We start from the raw sequence: 26843 nt of genomic DNA, 5'->3' as shown, positions 1-26843 counted from the left end.
ATTCTTTTCCTTTTTTTTCCTTCGACCTGTCATCAATACCTCGGCTTCTTGCAACTTCTTGTTCTCTGATGACACGTTATTTACTACCTTCGTTACTCTCTTCGAAGCGAGAGAGTATGTATATCCATTCACATTTACAGCCACTTTTAAAACTTGAAAATTTTACGTCATCTCGAACAATTTTCTCGATCAGGATAAAAATTTTTCGGAGAAATTTATTTTTCGACGAATAAAATTTCCTCGAGTTTCGTGAAATTTTTACCATTTTTTCTTCTTTTTCTTTTTCGTGTTTTTATCTAGAAATCACGTTAATATTAATTTAAATTGGAAATTTCGTGGTTAATTAAAAATATTGAATGTTTAATCTATCTTGTAGCGTTAGGAAAATTATATTTATGTAAGACGAATTTTAGGGGTTGATTTTACTCCTTCGAAATAACATTGCAGGGTTAAAAGGAAATTCTGTAAAATAGAATTATTGTTGGTTTTGATAATTTAATTGAATTCGCGTAAAGTAATATGAAAATTTTTACCACTGTAAATCTTACATTAAAAGGAAATTTCAATTTCATATTTGCGTTCGTTGAAGTAGAAAGAAAGAAAGAAAAATATTTGAAAGAGATTCGAATCTCGCGTAGTTTGTATAAAAATTTGTTAATCGTGTTTCAAAAAAAAAAAAAAAAAAAACAATCGTAGAAAACACAACATGAAATATCGCAACTCGGATTAAAATCGATTGAAATAGCAATACATTTGAAAAAAAGAAAAATATCGGATTGAACTCTTCATCAAGAAAAAAATTTCACGAACAATTAGAGATAATTGAATTGAATTTTCGAGACTGAAAAATTATCAGAGAAAGCCGATCGTTGCTACTGGATGAAACAAAAAAATAGGCCGGCTTTTTACACGCATCACGTTTAAAGAAGCTTTTTCGTTCTTTCTTCGTCCAAACGAAAGATTCCACCTGACTTGTCTGAATCATCCTTCTCTTACGAACGTCTCGAAACAGTATGGATTTTCCAATCATGGATAAAAGTAAAATAAAAGATATTCGAATAAAATCAAAAATTAAATCATCGTCGACGATCTATGAAATACCCACGTTTTATTTTTCCTTATAACAAAGATCTTTCTCTCTAATACATAGTTGATACACAATTAAATCAACACCCATGAAATCCGAGCAATCGTTGACGAGTTCTTTTCTCTCCCTCTCACAACGATTTATATCAGAAACGCTTATAGATCGCATGCCCTGTTCACGATGGGCTGACACGCGAATACAGTCATCGACCCCCTTTGGCACATTATACAACACCGCGAAACTGACCCAAGTTAACGTTTTCATTCAACGCACACACTCGTGCACAGGTCGAAACGTCGATGAAACGATTCAACATAAAAATCGCGACCGAATGCTAATTCTCTGCCGGATTATCGATCTTATCGCTCGTGCGTGATACAACCATCCGATTGATAAAAGAAATAAGGGAGAAATTTGTATTGCGTGTCGCAATTACGGCCACCGTTCTCCCTCCACCCGAAGCCGTTCAAGTAAAATTAAAGTTCCGGGAGAATTGCGTTGGAAAAGGGTAAGTAAATCCTCTCTGCCAACACGCGTTCCAAAGGAACAATGAATTTCCTTTTCAAAAGCGACAATATGTATATATATATATATACCTTTTTCTAAAAAATCTATTCAGGAAAACCTCTTATACGACGTGTAATACGTCGTATCACTTTTATAAAATAACCTCGAGACGGAGTTGGTAACGACGGTTTAATAACAGGTTTTTTTCGGTTCTCCTCTTCTCTTTCTCTCTCCTTCCAAGTATAAAGAAATGAATGAACGAGTCGTTTTTTTCATTGCCATCTTAAACGAAAAAGAAAGAGAGAGAGAAAAAAAAGGTAAAGTATTCTGAATCTCACTTGTGTCACAATGAGAAACTCGTTGAAACGGACGGAACGTTTTTCAAAGGCGTCGAGAAATCTTTAAAGCATCTCTTAAACGGAGTTCATCCGTGTATATCGTGTTGTCACGATAGAAGAGGCGCGGATTTAACTTAACTCACGATATAATCTTTTTAAAAAGATCTCCGAATTCCGATTAACAATCCTCCTGTAGAAAATTTCGAGAGTTTGAAAGAATTTCTCGTACGATTGCGAGAAAGAAATTTATATACTACGATCTTTTCACGCGGAGAAGAAAGTCAAGTTAATAATGAAAAGATTAATTAAAATATATACACAATGTGTGGCAAACCGTTTTGGCGAATCGCAAGCAGCCCAATTAAGATATAATCAAACGAAGAGCGTGGGAAAAGCGTGTTTGATCCTCGAATGAAATCTTGACCCTGTTTCACGGGCCGCCGGTATATAAGCGCGGTATTCGGAAATGATGCAACGCGCATGCGTAATGCGCGGTGTGTGCGCGCGTGCAGCGCACACAGTTTCGCGTCACTTCGCGTACTTATCCGGCATACATTTGTGTTTGCACGCGGCGGGAGGGGGGTGGCGTGGGTGTGTAGGTGTATACCTTCAACGGTTTACCACATGTTGCGCTTAGGTGCGTGGAGCGCAAGTCCGCCACCAGGAGCCCGGGCCATCAGGATAGAGAGAATTTCTCCCCTCGGCTCGGTCAGTTACGCGAGTACCAGCAAACGTTCCGCGTGTATTTTATTCCCCGTTTGTGTGCAACGGAGGGGGAGATTATGTCGCGATAAAAAAAAGAAAAGGAGAAAAAGGAAAACACCTCTCGAAAGATCCCTGCGTCGCGAGTATAACATAATATATCGTATTTCTCGAACGTGAATAATTCAAGTGAGAATAATCGAGAGAAAGAGAGTGAGAATTAAACGAGAGAGGAGAGGAGAAATATAAGGTGTATAGTGTTCCCGATGCGATGCCTAATATGTCCTACCATTAGGTAGAACTTTTTTTTCCTCGATAAGGTCGGTATCTTCATTTTTAATAATTATAATAATAATAATAATAATAGGTGCATGCATGAGAGAAGAAGGCTTGTTCCTCGTGGAAATTAATTCTTCTGTTCCTTATTTTTCTCCTTTTTCTTTCTTTCCTCATTTTGTATTCATTGATTATATGTGAATTTTCGAATTTAAAATCCGCGAGTTCAAATAATTTTACTTTCTGGTAAAAAGGGGTTAGGTAAAGCATTACGATGGGATACGTTGTATAGGATTAAGAGATGGTTGAATGAAAAATCTTCCGTAGGACAGATACATTTTAAAATCTTGTCGAAACTTGTTACACCTAGCTTTTTCACCTTTTAAAAAAAGAAAAATGATTTTGTAAATGGTGATGCTCTCCGTACAAGACAGGATAAGCACGTAATGAATGTATCCTATATATCTGTTATGTCCTCTCTTCACACCTGTTACATCGCTCGAATCACTGTACCAGCGTTATGGATATTTCATAAATATAACGGAAGGGAAGGAGGGATGAAAAAAATCATTACACAAATACAAATGTTGCGAAAATTAAAGTAAAAAAAAAAAAGGAAAAAGAGAAATGATAAAGAATTGTAAAATCAAAAACTATTTCAATCGAATAATAATCATTTTCTTTTTCTACGTCGAGCACGTAAATAAAATTTACTTTAAAAAATATCCCCTTCTTTCTCTTTCAATCCGCTTTTAGAAAATCGCGATATATCGATCGATATAATTAATTCGCTTTCGAAATTAAAAACCTTTCAATCAGATTCGTTGATTCTTCGAAAAAATTATCCAAGCTCAATTTATTCCGTCTAATTAAATCCAATATATTAATATTCCAAATTAAAATGGTGTACAAGATATCGAGGATAAGAAATAACATCGCTCGAGAATAATCTCGAATTAATGATATTCGATGATTAATTGAAAAGAGTTAAAGAAAGAAAGAAGAAAGAAATTTAAATTCGATTGGATTAATTCCAAATGAAAATGAAATCGCAAATATTCCATCGAGGAACGTGAGCAACAATAGAAACTGCTATCCAATAATGAAAAGCTATGAATATCGCCAACTTCCACGGAAACAGATCCTTATTTCTGCGAATGCACAATTTTCTATTCGCAAAATTACCCAAACATACATGTACTACCATTATTATTTCGCTCGATGTGTTTGCAGATAAAAAAGGAAGAAAAATAATCCGTTTTTTTTGAAACGCGTTAAATTAAAAAGTCTCGGTTAAAAATAGTTCTTCATTCTACTTCGCTTAAACCTGCAATCATCTATCATTGCGACTACCGCGCAACACGCAATCCTTTATTTTCATTGGACCACTGACCTACCTGTCAAACCTTCTTTCCCCTCCCCTCTCATACATTTCCAAGCCTTATTGCGCACGTAAAGATCGCATGACTTTGGCTAAAAAATGAGAATCGTATTCCTTATTTTGCAGATTCGAGCGCGTGACAGCGCGGCGGGGTGGCCCCAATGCCGGTCAGGAAGGGCCTCCTCGCCCCACAAAACACTTTCCTAGATACTATCGCCACTCGTTTCGATGGAACCCGTAAGTATATCGAACTCTGATACATGTACATTTTTCTTTTATGTCCCATTTCGTGGAAGATTGTCCCCATAATTGGAACACAAAGATAACCGCGTTCCAAAGTCTTCTTTCCACGAGGAACGGATCGAATCAGACCCGTAAAAATGAAAAATAATCTTGGATAGATTTTAGAAGAAGAAGAGGCTTCGACATTAAAAGTGTCTTTCCATGAATGAATCGAATCGGATCCGTAAAAGTATGAAATGAATCGTGAAAAATAATCTTGGATAGATTTTAGAAGGAGAAGAGGCTTCGAAATTAAAAATTGAGAGTTCACTGACTGACTCCATATTTTCTAACGTGATTAGAAGAAACACGTCTTACTTTTATCAATCTTCAAATTATAAATTTGATACCATTTTTTGATACGAATTGGAGGATGGACTCGCCACGTCGTTAATTGAACGGTGTTTCACAAACTTTTTCTCCTCGAATATCGAAATAATTATTAATAACGCGCCAGGAGTTGGTAACTGGTTGCTTAACGGCGCCATTTCGCGAAGAGGGTGATCAAACGGAGACGGATCCTCGCTCGTAATCCCCGGGAATATCAGCTTGATCACCCTTCAACCTTTCCCTTAACAACTGCGCGGGGATAGAGTTTTTGGGTCCGAGAGAAATCCCTCCCCTTCCCCCTTTTTTATCTCCCCTACATACACGTATAAAAAACAGACATCCCATTCAGGGATATAACAATAAATATTCGACAATGGAATATCGTTGGATATTGGACGATTAATACTATAGAATACTTCACTCCAAGGCGTTGTGTGAACGGCTGTATCGAATTCGGAGCACGTATTCGGAGCAACGGCGGAGCTAGTCTCTTTTCCCGGCGAATTTTGCATTCGACGTTTCCATCCGTTTTCTCCTGAGGCGGCGTCTCAGGGAAGGAGGCGCACGCGATGGGTACAAAATTAGAACAGTTTCGGGCCCACAAGCCAAGAAAAACTAATTACGAGAAAGTATTTTGCGTCGCACGACGAGAAAAATCCTCGTATTCTGTTGAAACAGGGATTAAACAGAGAGAAGCTTTGGAAACGCACACCCCCTCGATCCCATTTCTGCTACTCTCTTCCTCTTTTCTCTCTCGAGGAATCGTTTCAAACTTTAATCTCGATCATATTATCTTGCACATATCTCGTATTTACATAAGCTACACACTTGGCAATGTCGAAATACACGGTTATACATATTCATGGCGACTGTTGCGCAATATTGTACACCACCACGAGGGAGGGAGAATTAATTTTTGCAAAAACATCCCGTCCATGCGTTTCTAAGAGGATTATCCAATCGGCTTAACGGCGCGATAGAAAAAAGGAAAAGAAGTTAATTCGACGTGTCGTCTCGTCTCGTCTCGAGGAGTACGTTCTCGCATCTCCCACACAACCGAGACACGCACGTTTCGTTATTTGCATTAAGTAAGTACGATCGAGGAGGGCTGCTTCTTCTGTTTACCACACTTTCCAGACGATCGTGTAGTCCTCGTTTGTAGTCCTTCGATGCTTGATTCGCCTCGAGAGGACCCTCCTGGAATTATTATTCTTTCCACCTCCTCTTCCTCCGGTGATTATTGAAAAAAATTCAAGAAAATATATACATCACGATGGAAATCGAAAAATCTGTGAATCTTCGGATTTCTTAAGAAGAAAGGGAATCTTCTCGGTCGGCCGACTAACGAGGGCGAGTTTCCCTCGCATCGATGTATTATTTCCATTGAGAACTATCCGATCCCGGGGGAGGGGAAGGGAAATAATTGCTCGTTAACGAGATTCCAAGTACCTATTCCGAGGATATTTTTGGCACTCTCTTTCTTTCTTCGAGTTCGTGTTTGGCGTATCGCCAACTGGGGTAAAGGATGGTTGACGACTGTTCAAACACTCGTTTGTCTTTGCTGACCAAGACTCGTGGAGGGCCAATTGGAATATTCCTTTTGGCAAACTTTTCTCTTTCGCCTCTATCCAACGGCTTTCTCCTTTTTTTAATCGATTCCAGGGGGAAAAAAAAGGAATTTGTAAATATATGTATATAAACTCGATTATAAATATATCTGTTTCGCGCCGCATACAAATTTGTTGTCAAAACAAACAAACACGATCAATTTAGTTGACCATATACATGTATATATCCGCCCATGCGTCAATATTACGATTATAGAAACGTTGGAGATTTCAGGCGAAAGATTTATCTCCTCCATTTTTATATCTTTTCTCCTCTTCTGTTGAGAACATATTATCGAAACGCTTGGAATCGAATTAAAATAAGTATTTTCAAAAATGAACTTTGTTTCAAGTAGTGAAATATTTCAAGGGAGGCTTGAAGAAAGCGCAACCCCTTTGGCCGTGAAAACGCATATGAGCAAAGTACACCCTTGGAGTACACCCTCTTTTATTGCCATAAGTCCGTTCACCCCAGACAGAGCGTAAATTATTAATCTAACATCGACGCCATGAAAATCGACTTTCGTTCTATCTCTCTTGCTTATCTTTCTTTTTCTTCTTCTTCTTTTTCTCTTTCGTTTCCATTCTTCGTTCATTTACGAACGAGCTTCGTTTCGTGATTCCAATTTTCATGCAATTTTTCGCGCGAGGAATCGAAGGGAAAATGCTGCTTCTTTTGAAGGGAAACAGTTCTGTTAAAAGCGATCGAATAACAATGAATGGCGTCGAGCGATGGAATAAAAGAATCATCGCCTATTTATTATTATTATTGATCAAATTCTTCTCACCGATTCTTGGAAGTGATTTATACGAAGAAATTTTTAAAAGAATGAACTTCGATTCGTAATTTCAAAATGTTACGGTTTGAAAAAGTTGATAATAATTCTTCCAAGCTTGCAATTTGTTTCCTTTCCTTTCCCCCTCGGCGGGAAAAATATTCAGATCGATAATACGCAGCGAGATTCCTCGAAGTAGTAATGATCGAGCAAACGCCAGACACGAAATCGAGACGCGTGTAATAATACCACTTGCGCCCAAGAAAGAAAAGATGTAAGAGAAAACGGGAGATACAAATAGAAAATCTCGTTAAACGTATCTCCTTGACAGTATCTCGGATTCTTTTGTACATGTTTAACATCAAATCATCATTGCGTCTATCGATGCAACTTTTCAATAGAATTTCAAAGCGTTCTGCTATGTATAACTCGACGACCTCGAAAACTTTCATTAACAGCCAACCACGAATAAATATATTCCGATATAACAAAGCGAAAACGCGCTTCTCTACTTTCATCTCACAAATATAATAATTTCGAAAATAATCTCCACGATTATTTTTTTGATTTTAAAAATTCGTGTGATAAAATTCTGTGTATACTATATCGTGTACCAAGGATTAATCGCAGTTGGAGGTTATGTACGAGAAGCTTATAAATCGTGGGAGTGGATAAACGTGTAACCTGATTAGAAATTGTCTTCGATTGATTAAAGGTTAAAATTTTCCGACAAGAAATCTCAAGATCGAAATGTATCTTAAAAGACGAAACGACAAATATTTCGTTCAAATTTCCAAAAAAAGAAAAATTCTAGAATTGCAAGATTGAAAAATTATTTTCTTCTGCGAATCAAAAAACGAAATATAATTATAATTTATCGAAAATCTACTCCCTTGTTGTTGCACAGATACGCGATCGATCGAACGGATTTTGCAAAGTCTTGGTTAAATACAGCTCTACCTACATTTTTGTTTGGTTAATCGATATCCCCTCGTCATTTAACTTAATCCGAATAATAACGCGGTTCTTGGAACATTCCATATTCTAAATTATCTCCGATGTTTCCAAATTAGCAACACGGGATTGCGACGAGATTCTAAAATCTCGTCTAAAATATCAAGGAATAATATCAAAATTCGCGCGAGATCGATCGAGAAGAAACGAAAGATTTTTTTGCCTTTTAAAGTTTTGTCGAGTTTGATCGAAGAGAGTGAACCGTTTATTGAAAAACTTTTACCAAATCTGAAACTTGCCTCTTCGCTCCTCTCCCCTTTTTCCTTTATTAACAATTATCATTATCTCTGACATTTACCTCTGATAGAACCGAGAGAGAGAAGGATGCCGAAAAAAATGCATTCGAGCATTCAGGTATTGATCGACACCCTAATGACCGTTCGATATCAATGACACTTATCTTATCGTAGCGCCCAACATTGAAAAGAAAAGTAATGACGCAGGGCGTTCCCGAGAAAGACACATACATTTATCGATTCATAGTCTTCTTCCCCCCCCCTCACCGAATATGCATAAAGCATAAGTGGTTCCAACTGTTTTAATAAATCGTTTAAGGTGGTGGCTTATTTCGACGAAACTGTCTATTGAAATTATCCAGCACGATCCTTCCAAACGTTCGAAAGAAATCGGTGATCAATTACCAGAGTCTCCTTCCTTTCTTGGAAACTTCAGTGTCCGATGAATAAATGAATCCATTCGTCAAATGGAAAGAAATTTCTTTTTTTTTTTTCTTTGAAAATATAAGCCCTCCCCTCTAAAATGTTGCGGAGGATGATCGTGTAGGTTAAGAGAAAAATATCCTTCCCCTTCTCTTTTTTTTTTTGAAACAGAATTTCCATAAAAATTGTTTTTTCTCTTCTTTTTTTTCTTGCGATAAGAGGAAGGAAATTAAAAATTCTTGGAATCTTAGGAAGGATATATTCGAATTGCCATGAAGGGGAGGGACAAGTATTGGAAAAGATAGATTTCAAGTAAGTGGCCCACTTCTCCTTCTCCCCGTCTTAGCGGCAATCAGTTTCAACTGGAATATTGGACTTTTGCGTTTTGCGACGCCCGCCCTTCGAGTTCGAAAAATTCTTCAAGGGAGAGGGAATTTAATTTAAAGGGAACGGAACCCACCCCCCTAAACCGTTCCATTTCTCCTCTCACAATTCCACGTACTCGAAATTTTGAATTAGAAATCTGGTTAGAGGGAGGAGGGAGGGAATCTTAGTGGAAATTGCTAAGTTATCATCGTCACCGACCTCAATCATGGGTGATAAAGTTCCGCTGTGAAGTAATGAGTCTCTCGGCCTTCCTCTTTAAATTGCATCGAAGAACCAAGATTATAAATACTGCCGTTTTCCCTCCTACTTTTTCACGGCCTGTGTAAATTCCCTGTGAAAATTTAATTTCAATTACATTTTTATTAAAGAAAAGGAAAAAATATATGTATACCCATCGAGAAGATTCGTGGTAGAAATCTCCACTATAGGAAATGGAAGCTTAAACCTCTAAAAAAAAAAAAAAAAAAAGGAAAAAGGGGGAGAGAATGTGTAACACGAGAATACTCCTAAATAGAGCGACTCGCGTTGCAACGAAGGCCGACTCTTTCAAGAATATTACACGTATTTCGCGATATACAGGTCAAACGAAAGAAAGATCGAAAAGTGATTAATTTTGTTTTAAAAAAAAGGAAGGAAAAGGAAATAATAATTGTGATCGCGCGGCACATTATTCCCTTCGTTGAATCTTCAATAAGAATTAATCAAACGGTCTTCGAGAGCCTGTACAGTATCGACTTCATCCAATATCGGACTTCTTAAACTGTATTGAAAACAAGTCGATACAATTTACCGCTAGATTTTCTCTCCTCTCCTTCTTCGATAATTTCAATTTTGATCAGGCCGCTTTGTCGAGTTACATTCACCGTTTCGTATAACGTTAACACGTACGATTATATATATCGAAGAATCGTCGAAGAATCATAACAAGAGAGATAGATCAATGTTTGATAAAAAAAAAATAGAAATAAAGTATTGTACAAACGTAACGAATAATAAATGCTAAATATATACCCGTTCAACGTTCCATCTAATAGAACATGAATTGAACCGCATTAACCGCAATAGCTACAGCAACACCCCCTCGTCGTATCCACTTAATTATTTTGCGGTTATCGGTGAAATATGGCTATATGGAAATTATGATGCGTGCAGTTATCGCTTTTCAATTAACGATCGGTAAACGATGAAAATCCATTCATCCATCCTGTCCTGTTCTCTCCTGAAACGAGTTTATATAATTTTAAAAAAAAAAATATGTCTATCTATTTTCCAAGCGAGCAGATTATTATCAAATTCCGTTTCCTCCGATTTATTTTGAAAATACGCGGCAATTTATCCGTTTCGTCGTTTCCCGTCGATCTAAATTTGCTCGTATATATGCGAGAAGAAATAATCGGCGCAAATCCGTCGTTTAAACCCTTTTATCTCGCCCGTAATACCGCTGTTTAATCGGTTTAATGTAATATCTCGTATCTAAAAAAAGATAACCGATTATTGATCTTGTATTTTTCGACCGCAGAAGAAAATTTGCGTTGGACGAAATGTAAATATCTCTATCTCTTATCTAATAATTAAAAAAAATATATATATATATCTAAATGCACATACATTATTTTGTATAATCCCGAAAAATTAACGCGTCGCGGTAATAAACACGCTATTCACGCGTGCGTTACACAATTTTCGCGCTTATTCACAATATTTTTCTCCCTCCTGTTTGTTTTCCCTCCATGCAAATTTTCTTCTCCATACGCACCCGTATATACTCGTATAATCTATATTTATTTAAAATGCAGTTCTCATGGTCCGGCAGCTATTTTTACGCCGGCCGCTCCACCATTATTTACTTACTTACTTGGATTATGGAGAATTTTCTCGCGACGAATTTACAAGATTTTTGCCAACAAGAAAGCTTTTTTATCTACCGGCAGATCGGAGACGGAATCGACCGAATCTTTCAAACATTGGTGTTCCTCTTACAAAGAACGTTTCCCGCTGTTTCATAAATTTCCCGTTTAATCTAAACGTTTAAACGAGCGCGCCTATGCAAGTCTATCGACTCCATTAGTCTCTTTGTCCAGACCCAGGCTGAAACTATAGCGTTTAACGCCGCTTTTAGCAGCCGACGTGTTGATCGTAAACGCTGTCGTTCTCGTGATCATCGATTTACACGTGTTAGTTACAGTACCTGCGTAATGTACGATCGAAAGATATAATTTTACGTGTAGATAAATATTGGAAATGTGTTTACCATCACAGTTCAGGTAAAAAGTATTCAAATTAACGAACGTGTGTGTTATTATCGAAGAATAATTCGAAATTTTTTTTTTTTTTTATTATTAATAAAACGTCGCACATCGAGGGGATAAAATGAAACTTTAAAGTTTTGTTTTAATTGTTTTTTTTTTTTTTTTAAATATAATGGAAATATATTTGAAGATTAATATAGAGACATTAACGTATAAAATTTATTATTCCATTGTGAAAAATATTTTCAATGGAAATTGTAAAAGGGGAAAAAAATGGTAAAAATTTTAAAGATCGATTTCATACGTGCACGAGTAATGAGATTTTCCTTTTTTTCGAAAAAAATAAATTGTTCCGCGTGAAAATGTTTAATTTCAAAAACCGGAATAAACGATTTTTCAAACGACACACGTTCATACTTTTGCAATACGAGTAAGTTATAGTTGAAAATAAGAATTATAATTAAAAAGGAAGGGGAAGCGCATTTTCTATATACTCTCCCGTTTATTCTCGTGTCTCTCTTCGTGTCGGTTGAAATTCATTTTATTTCAATATAATTATTAAACGCTTAATCTCTTTGAAACGCGAGCAGATTAATTCTCGTTAAACTTATCATAAATTTGTTTGGTCAAGTAGGTATATATATATATATATATATTTACTCGAATCAAAATTAATCTCGAACGATAGAACGAAAATATCGCGCCATCTCTATTTTAATTACGTGTTAAAATTCAATTAACGAAATGTATACAGATGTATACAGATCCGGCTAAATAACGTGGGGGTGATACTTTATGGAAAAATTAAAAAAAATAAATAAATAAATAAATAAAACGAATTTTTAGAAAGAAAATCGCATGGATTGAAAATTTTTCGATTACAGCCGAAATTGAATTAATATCCAATTGTACGTAGTAGGTAAAAAGTTAATCCACGTGTGAAAATAAACAAAAGAACGTAGAATCAATTTTAAAAATTTTCGAAAAACGCAAATCGTTTTTAAAAAATTGTCCTTATTTTCTCAAAAAACAAACGCTTAAACGATAAAATTTTATCCCACATTTTTAATAATCCTTTATCCAACTGAGAATTAACTTATTCTTGATTTATTCTATTATTTTTTTCTCCTCTTCTTCTTTTTTTTTTTTTGAATACATTATTCATCCGGATCCTGTATAAGAATAATTAGGAGGGGGGAGGGAGATTAAAACGCCTAGACTTTAGTATTTCACAAACTTTAACCCCCTAAATCGTATTTTTATCTTACATCCCTTCGCAATAGATCGACTCCCCCCTGCCATACACGCGACAATCGTTATTTTTCATTTTAAAGAGTGACTTCATCATCTGCGATCCGTTTTTGACGGCAAAGAAAAACTTGCACGAGATTGTTTCAGAACGTTCGAAAGAAGAAGAAGAAGAAAAAAAAATAAATGCGCTTCCGTTATCGCATTTATCTCAAGGAGAACATCTTTTTTTCCTTACGTCAAATGGTACACTTGGACGTTGGTTAAAAGAAAGAAAAAAAAAGAAGAAGAAAAAGAAGAAGAAGATTGGAAGAGAGGCATTAACGGGATACAAAACAAAACTCCTTTGATAAACAGAGTCATTGATTTTGTTTCCAAGAACAGGAAGAAGCGTCGGGGAGTTGAAATCTCGCAAGGCTTGAAAGGCAGAAAGATGAAAGTGTTTCAAGGGGTGTGAGCGAAATTAAAAATAGTGCGTTGAAAAAGATTATGCGTGACGTCAGACAAGTAGACAAAGCTCATCAACCAATGAACTGTACCACACGATGCAGTCGTGCATCTCTTGCATCGCACGAGGTTTTTAATAATCAACGAAATCTTGTTTGTCCCGCTTCTCCATTTCGTATACGATTTTTTTTTCTTTCTTCTCTCTTTTTAGAGAGTAGGCTCCGCCCAAGAAGAAGAAGAAGAAGAAGAAATTCAGAAAATTCAGAAATGAAACAAAACTAACGACATAAGTGGAACAATTTCGCAAGGTCAATCAGACTTCTCTTTCGACCTCCTCCTCCTTCCCCTCTTCTTTCTTATACCGTTATATCGTTAGCTCAATTGGTCCGCCAACTGAAAAAGAAAAAAAAATAAAAAACACTTGACAAATTGATTCATCAAAACGGTAATTGAAATTCCGCGCAAAGTTAATTGGTAAAAAATATTCTCGAATTGTTGGGGAAATGAAATGATGATATCACCCCTCCTCCTCCTCTTCTTTTTTTAAAAACAAAGGACAGAATGGAAAATTCGAATTCGAATGTTTATTAATCGAGAAATTATGCGAACTTGTACTCTCTGTTCTGTTGGCAGACAGCAATTTTGTGCTGGGAAATGCGCAGGTTCCGTCCCTCTATCCGATCGTTTATTGCTCGGACGGTTTCTGCGAGCTGACAGGATTCGCGCGAGCGCAAATCATGCAAAAGGGTTGCGCTTGCAAATTCCTCTATGGGCCGGAGACGAAAGAGGAGGAAAGGGCGATGATCGACAAGAGCCTCGAGAGCAAAACGGAGTTGAAGATGGAAGTGGTGTTCTACAAAAAGAACGGTGAGTAATTATTAACGATGAAATTTATTATTCGAGTTTCGAACGCCCTACGATTTGCATTCATAATCCCTCAGGGAGGGAAGAAGAAGATTAAAATTTTAAAAGTAATTTCTCTTCTCTCCCCTTTTTTTTTTTTTTTTATTATTAAAATTTTCATTACGAAATGAAAGTAAACTACGACTCCGTTAGATTTTCGATTTCGCCGGGATTATTTAATCGCACGTGTTGTTACTGAAATGATTTATGATACGATTAAACGTTATTAATCGTGGCGAGCACACCAGGTGCAAACCAGGAATCACGTTTAATCAAGATAATCTATTCTATCGAATCGATTGTTACATTTGCATGAGCATTTGCTTTCAATACGTACTATTTCCTTTTTTCATTATTAATTTTGAAGATATTCGAGATGGAAAAAAAAAAGGAAAATGGAGGAGTGACTTCGATCGAAGACTTTTATAATTTTTAATTGCAAAACAGGAAGCCCGTTCGACTGTCTGCTCGATATCGTCCCGATCAAAAACGAGAAGGGCGACGTCGTCCTCTTTCTGGCCTCGCACAAGGACATCACCCACACCAAGAACCTTCAGCTGTGTGAGTTGCAAGATAGTGGTGAGTTCTAGCCAAGCTTCGCTGCTGAACTCGGACGAAACGTCTAAACAGAATTCCTTTCTCTGGAATGCATTTCTTCATCCACGTCAATCTGATGAATTGCATTCCAAAGTATACGGGCTACCCCATACATCGGGTATGGATTGAAAACGGTTCCCAATGTGTAACATAACCTCTTCAACGTTTCGTGCCTCCACCGCGGCCACGCTACACGCCACGCACGTGAAACCTGCAATATGCAATATTGTTAGCAAGCCATTCTCTTCGAGAAGCACTCAAACCGCTTCCAACAATTTATCTTTTCTTCTTTAAAGTATTAAGTAATAATTGCACGTGTTGTTCGCGAAAAAAGAAAAAGAAAATCGATCCTATTAAGTATGTATATTATACTTGCATCACAGCACTCGATGGAATGGAACATGTCTTCTTTCGCACTGTTCATCTCTCGATCGAAAATTACGTACTTGATTGAAAAAGAATTGTCACTGCCAACGATTAAAGAAAAATTATGATAAACCGAATAAATAATTTTTTTTTTTTGACAATCGAGGTTACACGCGCGCTTTTTTTTAATTGCACGTCACGAGTACATTAATTTAAAAAAGCAAGAAAGGGAAGAAAGTTGTGTACACGATTGGACGTTTCAGACGCAAAAGGTGGCCTCGATCCGGAAGCACCGCCGGCTAATTACGGCAGGAGAAGGAGCCGGGCCGTCCTTTATCAATTGTCGGGCCATTACAAACAGGACAATAAGCACAAAATTAAATTGAATAACGTGAGTGCGTCGTTAACGTTGTATATTTTTAATTTAAAATTAAAAACGGAGGAATAAATTCGGAATATCGTAGAATCTTCTTCATTCCACCGCGCCACCGTTGCCCGAGTACAAAACGACGGGGATAAAAAAGTCGCAATTCATTTTGAGCCACTACGGCGGGTTCAAGTCTTGCTGGGATTGGTTAATACTCCTCGCCACGTTCTACGTGGCGATCGTCGTCCCTTTCAACGCGAGCTTCATCAACATCGACAGGCCGACCATGGTCAGCGACGTTGTCGTCGAAGCACTCTTCATAACCGGTAAATAGATCAACCAATCGATCGATTCTGATTTTGAAACGAGAGAGAGAGAGAGAGAGAAATTTGTGGAAAGGAGAAAGAGAAATTTTTCTCTCCAAAAATGATTAATTGTCAAAGTTATTCGAACAGTGGATACGGATCGATCGCTTTTTAAAATGATCCAATCAAGAAGAAACGAGAAGGATTCGAGGAGCTCGTTAAGTTGGAAAGCGAAATACGATTCTTCCCTTCTCCGACTCTATGAATAATCGATGGTTTCAATTACCGTCACTCGAAACAGTTTCTGCTTCCACGCACGTTATGTTGAAAAAAAAAAACTTGTTTCATCCTCGGTTTATTCGTTCTGAAAAAAAAAAAAGAGAAAGAAAGAAAGAATCGATAAGAATAATTTAATTTAATTCGATTTAAATACATAAACATTGTACATACCTGGAATAAAAATCTTAGTTTCTTTAAGTAACGTGACAATCGCTCTACAAACACACTGAATTGATTCAATACCTGAATTGAATATCGAGTAACAAGATGTTCGAAGAGCTCTTCATGGGTGTTCAACGAGATCCTATCTCTCTCTCTCTCTCTCTTTCTTTCTCTCTTCGAGAACAGAAAATTGTAATTTCGTTTATCAAAAGTGTCTTCACACCTTTCTTTTTTTCCTTTTAAATTTACTTCTCCCTTCAGAAAAACTATTCTTCTGTTCGTCGCGAAACTACGTCGTAAATAATACGAATTTTGAGACGATTTATTAAAAATCAATTCATCTAATAAAGTTTCTTGCATTTCCACGACGAGGAAGGAGAAAGAAAGAAAGAAAAAATTTCCCTCTCTTTCGATCAAAAAGTTTCCAATTCGATAATTAAATAACTCGTATGGGGCGTGAATAATTATTTTAATTCGAAAACACGCGTGTACGTCGATTATCGAAATATCGGAAGAAAACGATCGAATCATCTTTCCCCCAGATATCGTTCTGAACTTTAGGACGACCTATGTGAGCAGAAAGGGTGAAGTGGTCAGCAACAGCAAAAGCATCGCTGTCAACTATCTAAAGGGTTGGTTTTTTGTCGATCTTGTCGCCGCCTTGCCCTTTGATTTTCTCTACGCGTCCGACGTTTACAGCGGCGAGGTGAGTAATTCAATTACTCGCATAACGCCACACGCTCTTTCACACGCTCGATTATTCGTGAAAAGATCATCCTCGCGATTCTTTCTTATTTTTTTTTTTCCTCTCCGATATTTCATCCCGATATCATCTCGAGAATAGAATTTTTCTCTTGTTATGTTAACGAAAAACATCCATCCATTTAAAGAAAATCGTTTCTAAACTCGACAAAGATAAACGGTTAAAACGCCATTCAAAACACTGTCCACCATCTTGTTCACCGACACTCGACACAACAGAGATTAAAGGAAACTCGGTTACTTTTTACTTCTTATTTACACTTATTCTTTCCACTCTTCGAACACGTTACACACGCTTGAAACAATTTCACCAATCCAGCTTTCAAATCCAATGGAGGAACGTCGATGAATTGAACGTAAGAGAAATGTAAGGAAAACGCGATACCGAGTTGTGCAATATCCGAAAGCGAACACGTGAATGAAGTTCGTTTAGCAAAGGTCGATGTATTATTAAATTGTACGGTATACACGGATACCTCTCCCGTGTCCTTGCCTTTGGAAACACGGTGGGAAACACGCCGGCACGCTTCGAGCGACATATCTCCGCGATGAATGGTACACAATCTAGAGAAGGCAGCGAGTTTATAATAACAACACATAATTATTATCGATTCAATATTGACGTCCTCTTTTCGTTTACTTACTTACACACACACACACACACACGAATCGCGGTTTATTTCCCGATCTCTCAATTCAGAGTGTTAATTTTCGAATCGAGTGTATTTTTTCTCTCTCTCTGTCTCTCTTCCTCTCGTTAGGAATCGGGACACGGCAACATCCATTTGGTGAAATTAACGAGATTACTGAGGCTGGCTCGACTGCTTCAAAAGATGGATAGATACTCGCAGTACAGCGCGGTGATTCTGACCATGTTGATGTTGTTCTTCATCCTGGTGGCTCATTGGCTGGCCTGTATCTGGTTCGTAATCGCAGAGAAGGAGAGATTGAGAAACGACAACGATTGGGACCTCGGTAAGTACTTTTTCATCTTTCTCTCGAGCTCGGCTTATCTTTATTTCCTTCTCTCTCCTTTATATAATAAAAAACCAAGAAAAACAGCTGGTAACCTATTTCGTGTCTATATAACGTTTAAATATACGCTTCTCTCTTCAAAGAGAAATTTGTTCCTTTTCTTTTTGGCTTCGTGTCAACTTTATTAAGAGTTTTATATATATATATATATATATATATATATATATATATATATATATATATATATATATTCGTGTGCAAACATTTCTCTTTTCCATGAAGAGAAAATGCAGTCCAAATTTAGTTGCGGTTTTAATCCGTTTAATCTGAATGAATAAATGTCTGATTAAAAAAAAAAGAATCCCAGGCACGATTAAATCGGATCACCTCTCAATATACTCCTCTCTCTCTCTGCAGAGATTCGATCTTTTATCCGCGTTTTAAGGATCTAGCGAAGGTCGACATAATTGAAGAGACTCGGGTAAATTAAGAATTTTATCGATTTTCCCACACTTTCATCGCGATATGTATGTGTGTTTTATCCTCGCGATAAAGATCTTCGTTTCGATCGTAAGGGCCATCGCGATTTGACACGAGTACTTTGTTTTTCCAGGCTGGATTCACACGTTGGCGGAAAAATTGAAGATTTCGGTGGAGAACGTAACCCACGCGGAAAGTTACATCACCGCTTTGTATTTCACGTGCAGCAGCCTGACATCGGTGGGATTTGGAAATGTGTCTGCCAACACGTTCTCCGAGAAGTTCTTCTCGATTTGCACGATGCTGATTGGTGGTCGGTAAACAATCGTCGATCGATAATATTTTATATATACATATATATATATATACGTTATTCCGTAGTAAGGATTTATCGATTTAATTAAAAAATCGATTGCCGCACGCTTTTTTTTTTTTTCTTTCTCTTTCGATCACTGAAAAAAAAAAAAAGAAAAATTCGCATACACGTGAATTAGGGAAATGATGTTAATCAATTACGGAATAAATTTGAATGGAAATTTACACGAATATTGGAATTATTTCCACATTGTACATATCGTGTATGCTACAGCTCTGATGCATGCCGTGGTCTTTGGTAACGTGACTGCAATTATTCAAAGAATTTACTCTAGAAGATCTCTATACCAAACAAAATTGCGGGATCTCAAGGATTTTTTCGTATTGCATCAGATCCCCGAAGAACTGAAACAACGTATGCAAGACTATTTCCAAACTATGTGGTCCTTGAATCACGGTATCGATATACACGAGGTGAGTGTATAAATTAGTATTATAACAATTAATCACGATTACGCAACCTTAATTCTCCACCCACACATATTGTTGTTGTCCATAATTTAACCATCCAGTTTATTATTCGATTATCGACGGGAGTCCACGTTTTTTCAGACCCTGAAACAATTTCCAGAGGAGCTGCGAGGAGATGTTTCGATGCACTTACATCGCGAGATATTAAATTTACCTATATTCGAGCCCGCTTCCCAGGGCTGTCTCAAATTGCTATCCCTCCGTATTAAAAATAATTTTTGCGCCCCCGGCGAGTTTTTAGTTCACAAAGGGGACGCCCTCTCTTACATATATTACCTGTGCAACGGTTCCATGGAAGTTGTCCAAAATAACATGGTCGTTGCCATCTTAGGTAAACGAGTTTATCAAGTACACCATTTCTTATCTCCATTTTACTTTTTCGACGCCTGGTTGGAAATTTGAGCTTTCGCAAATTTGAATTCGAAGGTAAAGGTGATCTGGTAGGCTGCGACATAAACGTCCACCTGCAGCACACGAGTAACGGAGGCGGGGCGGGCGGAGGAGGTGCCGCGGATGTCGTGGTGAAATCGAGTTGCGACGTTAAAGCGTTAACCTACTGCGATTTGAAGTGCATAAATATGCATGGATTGGTCGAGGTGCTTCGTTTGTATCCCGAGTATCAGCACCAATTTGCAAACGATATACAACACGATCTCACTTACAATTTACGGGAGGGATACGAAGTCGAGGTATACAATAATCTTATGGTATTGGGTTGGCAACTAAGTAATTGCGGATTTCAACAGTTGAAGTTGATGACGACCTAATCAAAGCAATAATCGATTCGTCGATCGTCACAGTACAACTCGTGAGATTGCAGAGAAGCTTCATGTATCGCATACATGCATTGAAAACCACTTGAAACAACTTGGCTATGTTCAAAAACTCGATACATGGGTTCCTCGCGAACTGAAAGAAAAGCATTTAACGCGACGCATTAACAGCTGCGATTTTCTAAAGAAACGTAACAAAAATGATCCATTTTTAAAACGACTGATAACTGGCGATGAAAAATGGGTTGTTTGCAACAATATCAAGCGGAAAAGATCGTGGAGCAGGCAACGTGAACCAACTCGAACAACATCAAAAGCTAGTATTCGTTGAAAGAAGGTTTTGTTATCAGTTTGGTGGGATTACAAAGGAATTGTCTATTTTGAACTCTTACCACCGAACGATCAATTCTGTTGTCTATATTGAACAACTAACGAAATTAAACAATGCAATTGAAGAAAAGCGACCCGAATTGACAAATCAAAAAGGTGTTGTATTCCATCATGACGATGCAAGGCCACACGCATCTTTGGTCACTCGGCAAAAATTATTAGAGCTTGGTTGAGATGTTTTGCCACATCCACCATATAGTCCTGACCTTGCACCATCCGATTACTTTTTGTTTCGATCTTTACAAAACTCCTTGAATGGTAAAAATTTCAATAACGATGATGATATCAAATCGTACCTGATTCAATTTTTTGCTAATAAAAACCACAAGTTTTACGAACGTGGGATTATGATGCTGCCTGAAAGATGGCAAAAGGTCATTGATCAAAATGGGCAACACATTACGGAATAAAGTTATTTAGTTCCATGAAAAAATTGTCTTTGATTTTCTAAAAAAAATCCGCAATTACTTAGTTGCCAACCCAATATATTCCTTCGATATAGGAGGGGCAGGGGAAAAGTAGTAGAGGAGACGGTCTCGCGGATTGAAAAAAATTTCTAAGATCGTTTCAATTTTAGCAAGAGTCGGATATGAATGGGCCGTCGTTAACGCTACCCTCAATCAGCGAGGACGACGAAAACGTGCCTGACGAAGGGGAGACGTCGCCCCTTTCACCGCCCAACAAATCACCTTTGCACACGTCTTCGAGCCCGAGACACGCCAAATTCAGGTAAATTTACGTTGTCCCCTTGTTTCTTGAAAAAAAAAAAAAAATATTAATATCAAAGATTTTATTAAGATTTCGTTAAATAAAATAATAAAAAATCGACATACGCAGGGACGAGTATCGGGAGGCAAGGAGGCCTGCGAGGGGTGTTTTAGTGAGGGGGAGGGCGGCTCAGGTGATCGCCCAAGAATCGATGGAAGAGCACATCCGTGGATCCGTGGAACGGTTGGACACCCAATTTTCCACGTTGCATCAGGACGTAGCCACGTTGAGTTGCGAGGTAAAGAAACAACAGACTATTTCATCTCTCATGAAAATTAAAAAAAAGGAAAAGAAAATTATTGACACTTGGTATTTCACAAAAAAAAAAAAAAATAAATGAATAAAAATAGGTGAGAAATGCCATACAAGCTCTACAAATATTAGCGTGTTCGCCTCAAAGTAATCCGAATTTACCAACCCCCGCGAGTCGTGGGAGCGGAGTTTTGGCGAGAAGCTCGTCCCATCCGCCGGATGCTATATGCTGGGATCCACCGAGGAGAATGTTAGACGCGTCCACGCAAACCGACTGGCCCGTAGACTTGTTCGAATCCTGGGTCCGAGCGAATTCTCAAACAGTTCTGAGAATCCTCGACCTCGATCCGGATCTACTTTCGAGGCAGCCACACTCCCCGACACCGTCGCCATCTTCTCCCCCGCCACCTCCGTACGAGCCACTGTCACCTGTTGTTGGTACGCCGCCACGCTCGCTGTCCCCTATCCAAGGTAAAACGGAACGATTAGTTGCATGAAAATCGATATTTCGAATGTTCGAGTAAAACGTGAAAACCTGTGTTTTCAGGAAACGAGTTCGTTTTTGGCAATAATCGGGGGGAACAGCAACAACACATTCCTCGCACGTATAAACCGACAAACTCCACGTGGGATCCCGAGAATAAATTATTGCACAGATTTAGCGCGGGTGATGCCGACAACGCATCCCTGTATCAGGCATTTAGCAATTTGCGCCGACTTCCTGAATCGCGATCGTTAAAATTCGATCCGTTTGATAGCTGAACGTTTCCAGAAAAACATATCAGGGTTACAAGCCTTAGAAGAAAGATAAAATATCGGGAATACTTGTAGAAACAAAAGACAAAAAGGAGAGAAAAAAAAAAAAAAAAAAAAAAAAAAAGATATAAGATAGGGCAACGAGGAACCAAAAACCACTCGTTTTTTAAGTGTTCAAGATACATTCGTGTTTTATCAATCACTTGTACTTCAATATCCTATATATAAAATCTTTCTATACGAAATGTATATTTCACTTTTTACAGACACGAGATTTTGAATTCAATCGATTAGTTAGGAACAAATCGATCGAAATTTTCTTCATTGCATTGAAACACGTAATGAAATTCTATCTTATGGTATAAAAAATTTTTTACGAAACATTGTCCAAAAAGAAGAAAAAAAACAAATACGATATAAACGCTATATACCTTGCTCATTTTAAATATTAATATTTGTTTAGAGATTTCGACGCCTCGTCTGATCCGAATTTCTTAGAATGGAACACGTGTACAATCATAAATTTTAAATCTAAAAAAAGTATAAATCGTATGCGAAGTGAATTGTTCATACATTTTTCATAAATGTAATTTGTTATTTTCGAATAATCGAAATCGAGGATACTTTGTCTCAAAGATATTTTTTACTCGTCTCTTATATCGTGAATATTTAAAAATCCGGAGATAACGATGCAATTTGTATCGAGTATATATATATATATATATATATCTATCTCTTCCTCGGGAAACTTTTTGCTTATGTCATTCCAATACGCATACGTGTTGCTGTGATTGATTAAATCTAGTTAGCGAAACTACATATACGTTTATTTAAAAAAAAAAAAATGTACTCTTGCGGTAATTTTGCCGAAAGATAAATCGGCAAAATATATTATTTAAGAGCATTCGTACTACTACTTTTCAAATTCGCTGAACAATAAAAAAATTCAACGTTTAAGGGAATTATTGCGAAGTCTTGTTTTCAAATCGAAAGACTTTAAAATTATCGGTGAAAAAAAGAAAAAAAAAGTTTTAAACTTTAGCGTAGCAATAATGTGCACAACAAATTTTAATGTATCCGCCAACGTCCAAATTAGACGATTAGTTATTGTAAAAAAAGTACGTAGCTATAAACTCGAGCATCTATCGCATTGAGAAACAATGTTTATTTCGAGACGCATATTTTAAAGATATAATACGTTAAATGAATGGTATTAATTAATTAATTTAAAATTAATGTATTATACGAGACTACTACGCGCGGGATATATCCAATTGTAAGTATTTCTTGAACAAATTCGATGTAAATAGTGTATCACTATTATGAATAACGTATGTGATAAGGCACGGCTTTGGCCATGCACGACAATTGTGTATTCGTTCATCTTTTGTTGCCATTTGTGAAACGATAAAAAAAAAAGTTATTTATATATCTTTATGACGTTAAATATTTATGATTCGATACATAAAATTTTATTTCAAACGAACAATTCAACACGATTAAAAATATAATCGTTTGAATTACACTTTTATTTCTTCAACAATATAATATTAATATTTTTTTTTAAACAATCATTCGGATTTATTTTTAACATTCGTAAAAAGAATGTATGTTTGTATTTATCACGACATCACAATTTCACAAATGTCAATGAAAACAGCTGTTTTATAAATATTTCATATATTTTGTTATACTGTTTCTATGCTCCTCACCTTATAATTCAAGCTAAAGATATTGTAATATTATCTAACCTATTTCACGTATTCTACTACTTTTTACACTCTTCAAAAAAAAACTACGAAAGAAACATTTGTCATTTTAACGAACAAAAATGTCAGTAAGCACAAAATATAATTATTTCTAATATATGCGTAATTTTAAGAGAGTTACGTGAGATTATGAGGAATATGAAGAAAAAAAATATTCAAAATTGTGTGTGATTACAATTCGATATCATATAATTTGACTAATATTAGATTCAAAACGAAAAAGAAAAACAAAATCATTGTTCGTAAGATTAGATATGATACATATATAAATTTATGCATACGTGCATACAAGTATACGTACAGACGTATGCATGTACCTATCTTTATCTTGATATAAACTTGGCTAAATAAGTTAATGCCAAAATACAAAAAAATATCATATAAAAAAATATTATCAAAAACTTAGCTAAACCTAATTAAATTTTTTATCGTAAATTTTTAACCAAACTAGTACTTAGAAAACTTTAAATCAACGGCCTTAAAATAAAAATTTATTTTTCTCACTATTTCTTGCATAGGAGGAGGATAACAATCTAGAGATCCGATTTTTACGTAATTAATGCCTACACTTATGAACTAGGTATCAAATTACAAAAAAACACGTTAAAATCGCATTCCGATTCAATCGAGTAAATATATATATCGATCGAACAAAATATTTTACAACATTTTTACATCTAAATAGATTTTCTTAACGATATTAAATATCGAATTATGTTGCATTAATTGCAAATAGAAATATTATACAAACACAATACGAAAAGAGACATGGAATTCTAAAAATAACAGGTTATGTTTATAAAATTATATTATTCCTAATTAATGAAATTTTGAAATACCAATGTTAGCTAATAGTTTAAAAAAATGTCTCTATCGAAAAAAAAAAAAAAAAAAACTAAAATGCGCCTACCGTATATAAAAACTTTCATTAATTATCTACCGAAAAAACTATTATTTTAATGTGCATATTATTCTTTTTAATATATAGAAAAACGAATAGCAAAAAGAATCAATCTACTGAAATCTTTCAGGTGTTTGTAAATATTGTTATCTGCTTACTGTACTGTGCATCGTACAATTGGTATCCTTTGTTCATTCGTCTCATTATAAACGAAAAGAAATAAAAATACTTACAGAAATGCTTGATTTAATCTTTTTTCGTTATATATATATATCTGTTTTATATACTAGAAACAAATTATATTTCTTATATATATTATATATAAGTCTATATACATATATAATATTATTTTAAAATATTTTAAAATTTTGTTTTTCTAAAAACAATTCTATATATGGATATATAGTAGAATATTTTTAATATAAATTCTAAATTTTCTATGAAAATGAATGTAATCGCGTCACTTACGAACGAATAATTAAATGAATACATTTATTTTCTTCTACAGTATATTTTAACAATATATTATATAAAGTTATTTTCAAATAGAGAGAAGAAATAATAATATATCGAAAAATTATTTAATAAATTACTTAAAAGAAGATCTTTAAAAAAATTAGCCATATTAGTAAAGATTTCGATCGTAAATCGAAATATACGCATTATTCGTAATATTCGTAAAATCTTCCGAATTTTCAATTTTAATATAATGTTATATTATTTTAAAAAAATAAACCAACATTTTATATATATATATATATTTTATAGAAATATATATATATTTTATAGAAATATGTCAAATAAATTGTTGTTTAAACATAAAAACCGTTAAAAAAGCAATGTACAATCAAACGACTTCGCATGCGCAACAAAAATCGTGACATATTTTATTTTTTTGATTAAAATATTAATATTTTTCTCTTTCAATTATTTTGTGAACATATATATGAATATTATATAATTATATTAACTTACTTGTTTACGAAAATAAGCTTTTTCCCACAAATTTTTGTTAATTCTATTGCAGCAGCTCGTTGAACGTTCTTTCCAAACTCACACACACACACAAATCATCAGAATCTGTGTTGGTAAGAAACGAAAGAATACGTTAATTTAGAGCGGGCTATTTTCTTAGTCAATCGAGCTCATAAATTATTTTATAAAAGTTATAAAAAATTTAATAAATATGAAAATAATTTTAAAAATATATAATATATTTTTAATTTAATATTTTATATCTCATTTTTTAAAAAACTTTATTTTTATATATTTCAAAAAATTCATATTCATTTATTAGTATGTATTGTTACAAAGAAAAAATAAATTTTGAATTTTCCAAATATTTTTCGTTTTTTTCTAAAAAAATTTTTTTTTTTTTAAATTTTTCTATGAGTTTTTTTATTATATTTACATGTTCCTGTTCGATTTTTCAAATGTCGAACGTAGTATTCATATGATCTATGCTTCAGTTTCTATCAGTTCATGGATGCTTCGCGCTTCTTGCATCTTTGAATTTATAATAATTTATCTAGAATATAATATAATGTTAATAAGTAGTGTTAAAATATGAAATAAATGTACAATGTAAAATAAAAAAATTAATTGTAATAAGCCTTTTAAATTATTAAATATATTATTAATAAAAAATATGAATATTATTCTATTCTAATTATTACGTACATATATTAAAATTTAGCGTGAATTGTCAATTAATTTCTTGATCCATTTGATATAATTTTTTATTTTTTATTATTAAATATAATTTATAATTTTTTTTAAATAATAGATTTTTATATATAAATAATAGATAAAAATAATAATTAATTGAAATATTTGACAGATATTTAAAATCAACATAAATTTAATCAATTATTAATCATCATATTTTTCGTGGACACTATC

General features: G+C 35.3%; 1 protein-coding gene and 2 long non-coding RNA genes across 7 annotated transcripts; 1 reads left to right on the top strand and 2 right to left on the bottom strand.

Annotated features, from left to right (window-relative positions):
* The first annotated feature begins 1894 nt into the window (after nucleotides 1-1894).
* LOC409845 (potassium voltage-gated channel subfamily H member 8) lies at nucleotides 1895-23563 on the top strand. 3 transcript variants are annotated; one of them, XM_003249130.4, is made up of 16 exons: nucleotides 1895-2954; nucleotides 4418-4528; nucleotides 13924-14157; nucleotides 14641-14772; nucleotides 15420-15547; nucleotides 15621-15849; nucleotides 16812-16975; nucleotides 17793-18006; nucleotides 18620-18799; nucleotides 19076-19275; nucleotides 19414-19663; nucleotides 19759-20021; nucleotides 21073-21224; nucleotides 21333-21501; nucleotides 21614-21986; nucleotides 22063-22277. In XM_003249130.4, exons 2-16 carry the CDS (start codon nucleotides 4453-4455, stop codon nucleotides 22275-22277), a joined length of 2979 nt encoding a protein of 992 aa, XP_003249178.1. In that variant the 5' UTR covers nucleotides 1895-2954; nucleotides 4418-4452. The 3 variants fall into 3 exon arrangements, with proteins under 3 accessions (XP_003249178.1, XP_006557931.1, XP_026300428.1); XM_006557868.3 differs by having other exon boundaries at nucleotides 2021-2954; nucleotides 14641-14754; nucleotides 22063-23563; XM_026444643.1 differs by lacking the exon at nucleotides 1895-2954 and having other exon boundaries at nucleotides 4453-4528; nucleotides 22063-23563.
* LOC113219187 lies at nucleotides 15008-16496 on the bottom strand. Its single transcript, XR_003305938.1, has 3 exons — nucleotides 16279-16496; nucleotides 16115-16192; nucleotides 15008-15257 (listed from the first exon to the last, which is right to left on the bottom strand). It is a non-coding gene; the product is annotated as an uncharacterized LOC113219187 (long non-coding RNA).
* LOC113218526 lies at nucleotides 18923-26043 on the bottom strand. 3 transcript variants are annotated; one of them, XR_001705310.2, is made up of 7 exons: nucleotides 25917-26043; nucleotides 21329-21977; nucleotides 21110-21249; nucleotides 19487-19888; nucleotides 19323-19416; nucleotides 19028-19206; nucleotides 18923-18938 (listed from the first exon to the last, which is right to left on the bottom strand). It is a non-coding gene; the product is annotated as an uncharacterized LOC113218526 (long non-coding RNA). The 3 variants fall into 3 exon arrangements; XR_001705311.2 differs by having other exon boundaries at nucleotides 19028-19437; XR_003305937.1 differs by having other exon boundaries at nucleotides 19028-19416.
* Between the last annotated feature and the right edge of the window lie 800 nt (nucleotides 26044-26843).

Source organism: Apis mellifera, linkage group LG13 (genome assembly GCF_003254395.2).
Source record: "Apis mellifera strain DH4 linkage group LG13, Amel_HAv3.1, whole genome shotgun sequence".
NCBI lineage: Eukaryota > Metazoa > Arthropoda > Insecta > Hymenoptera > Apidae > Apis > Apis mellifera.
This window is presented reverse-complemented; position numbering and strand designations above follow the sequence as displayed.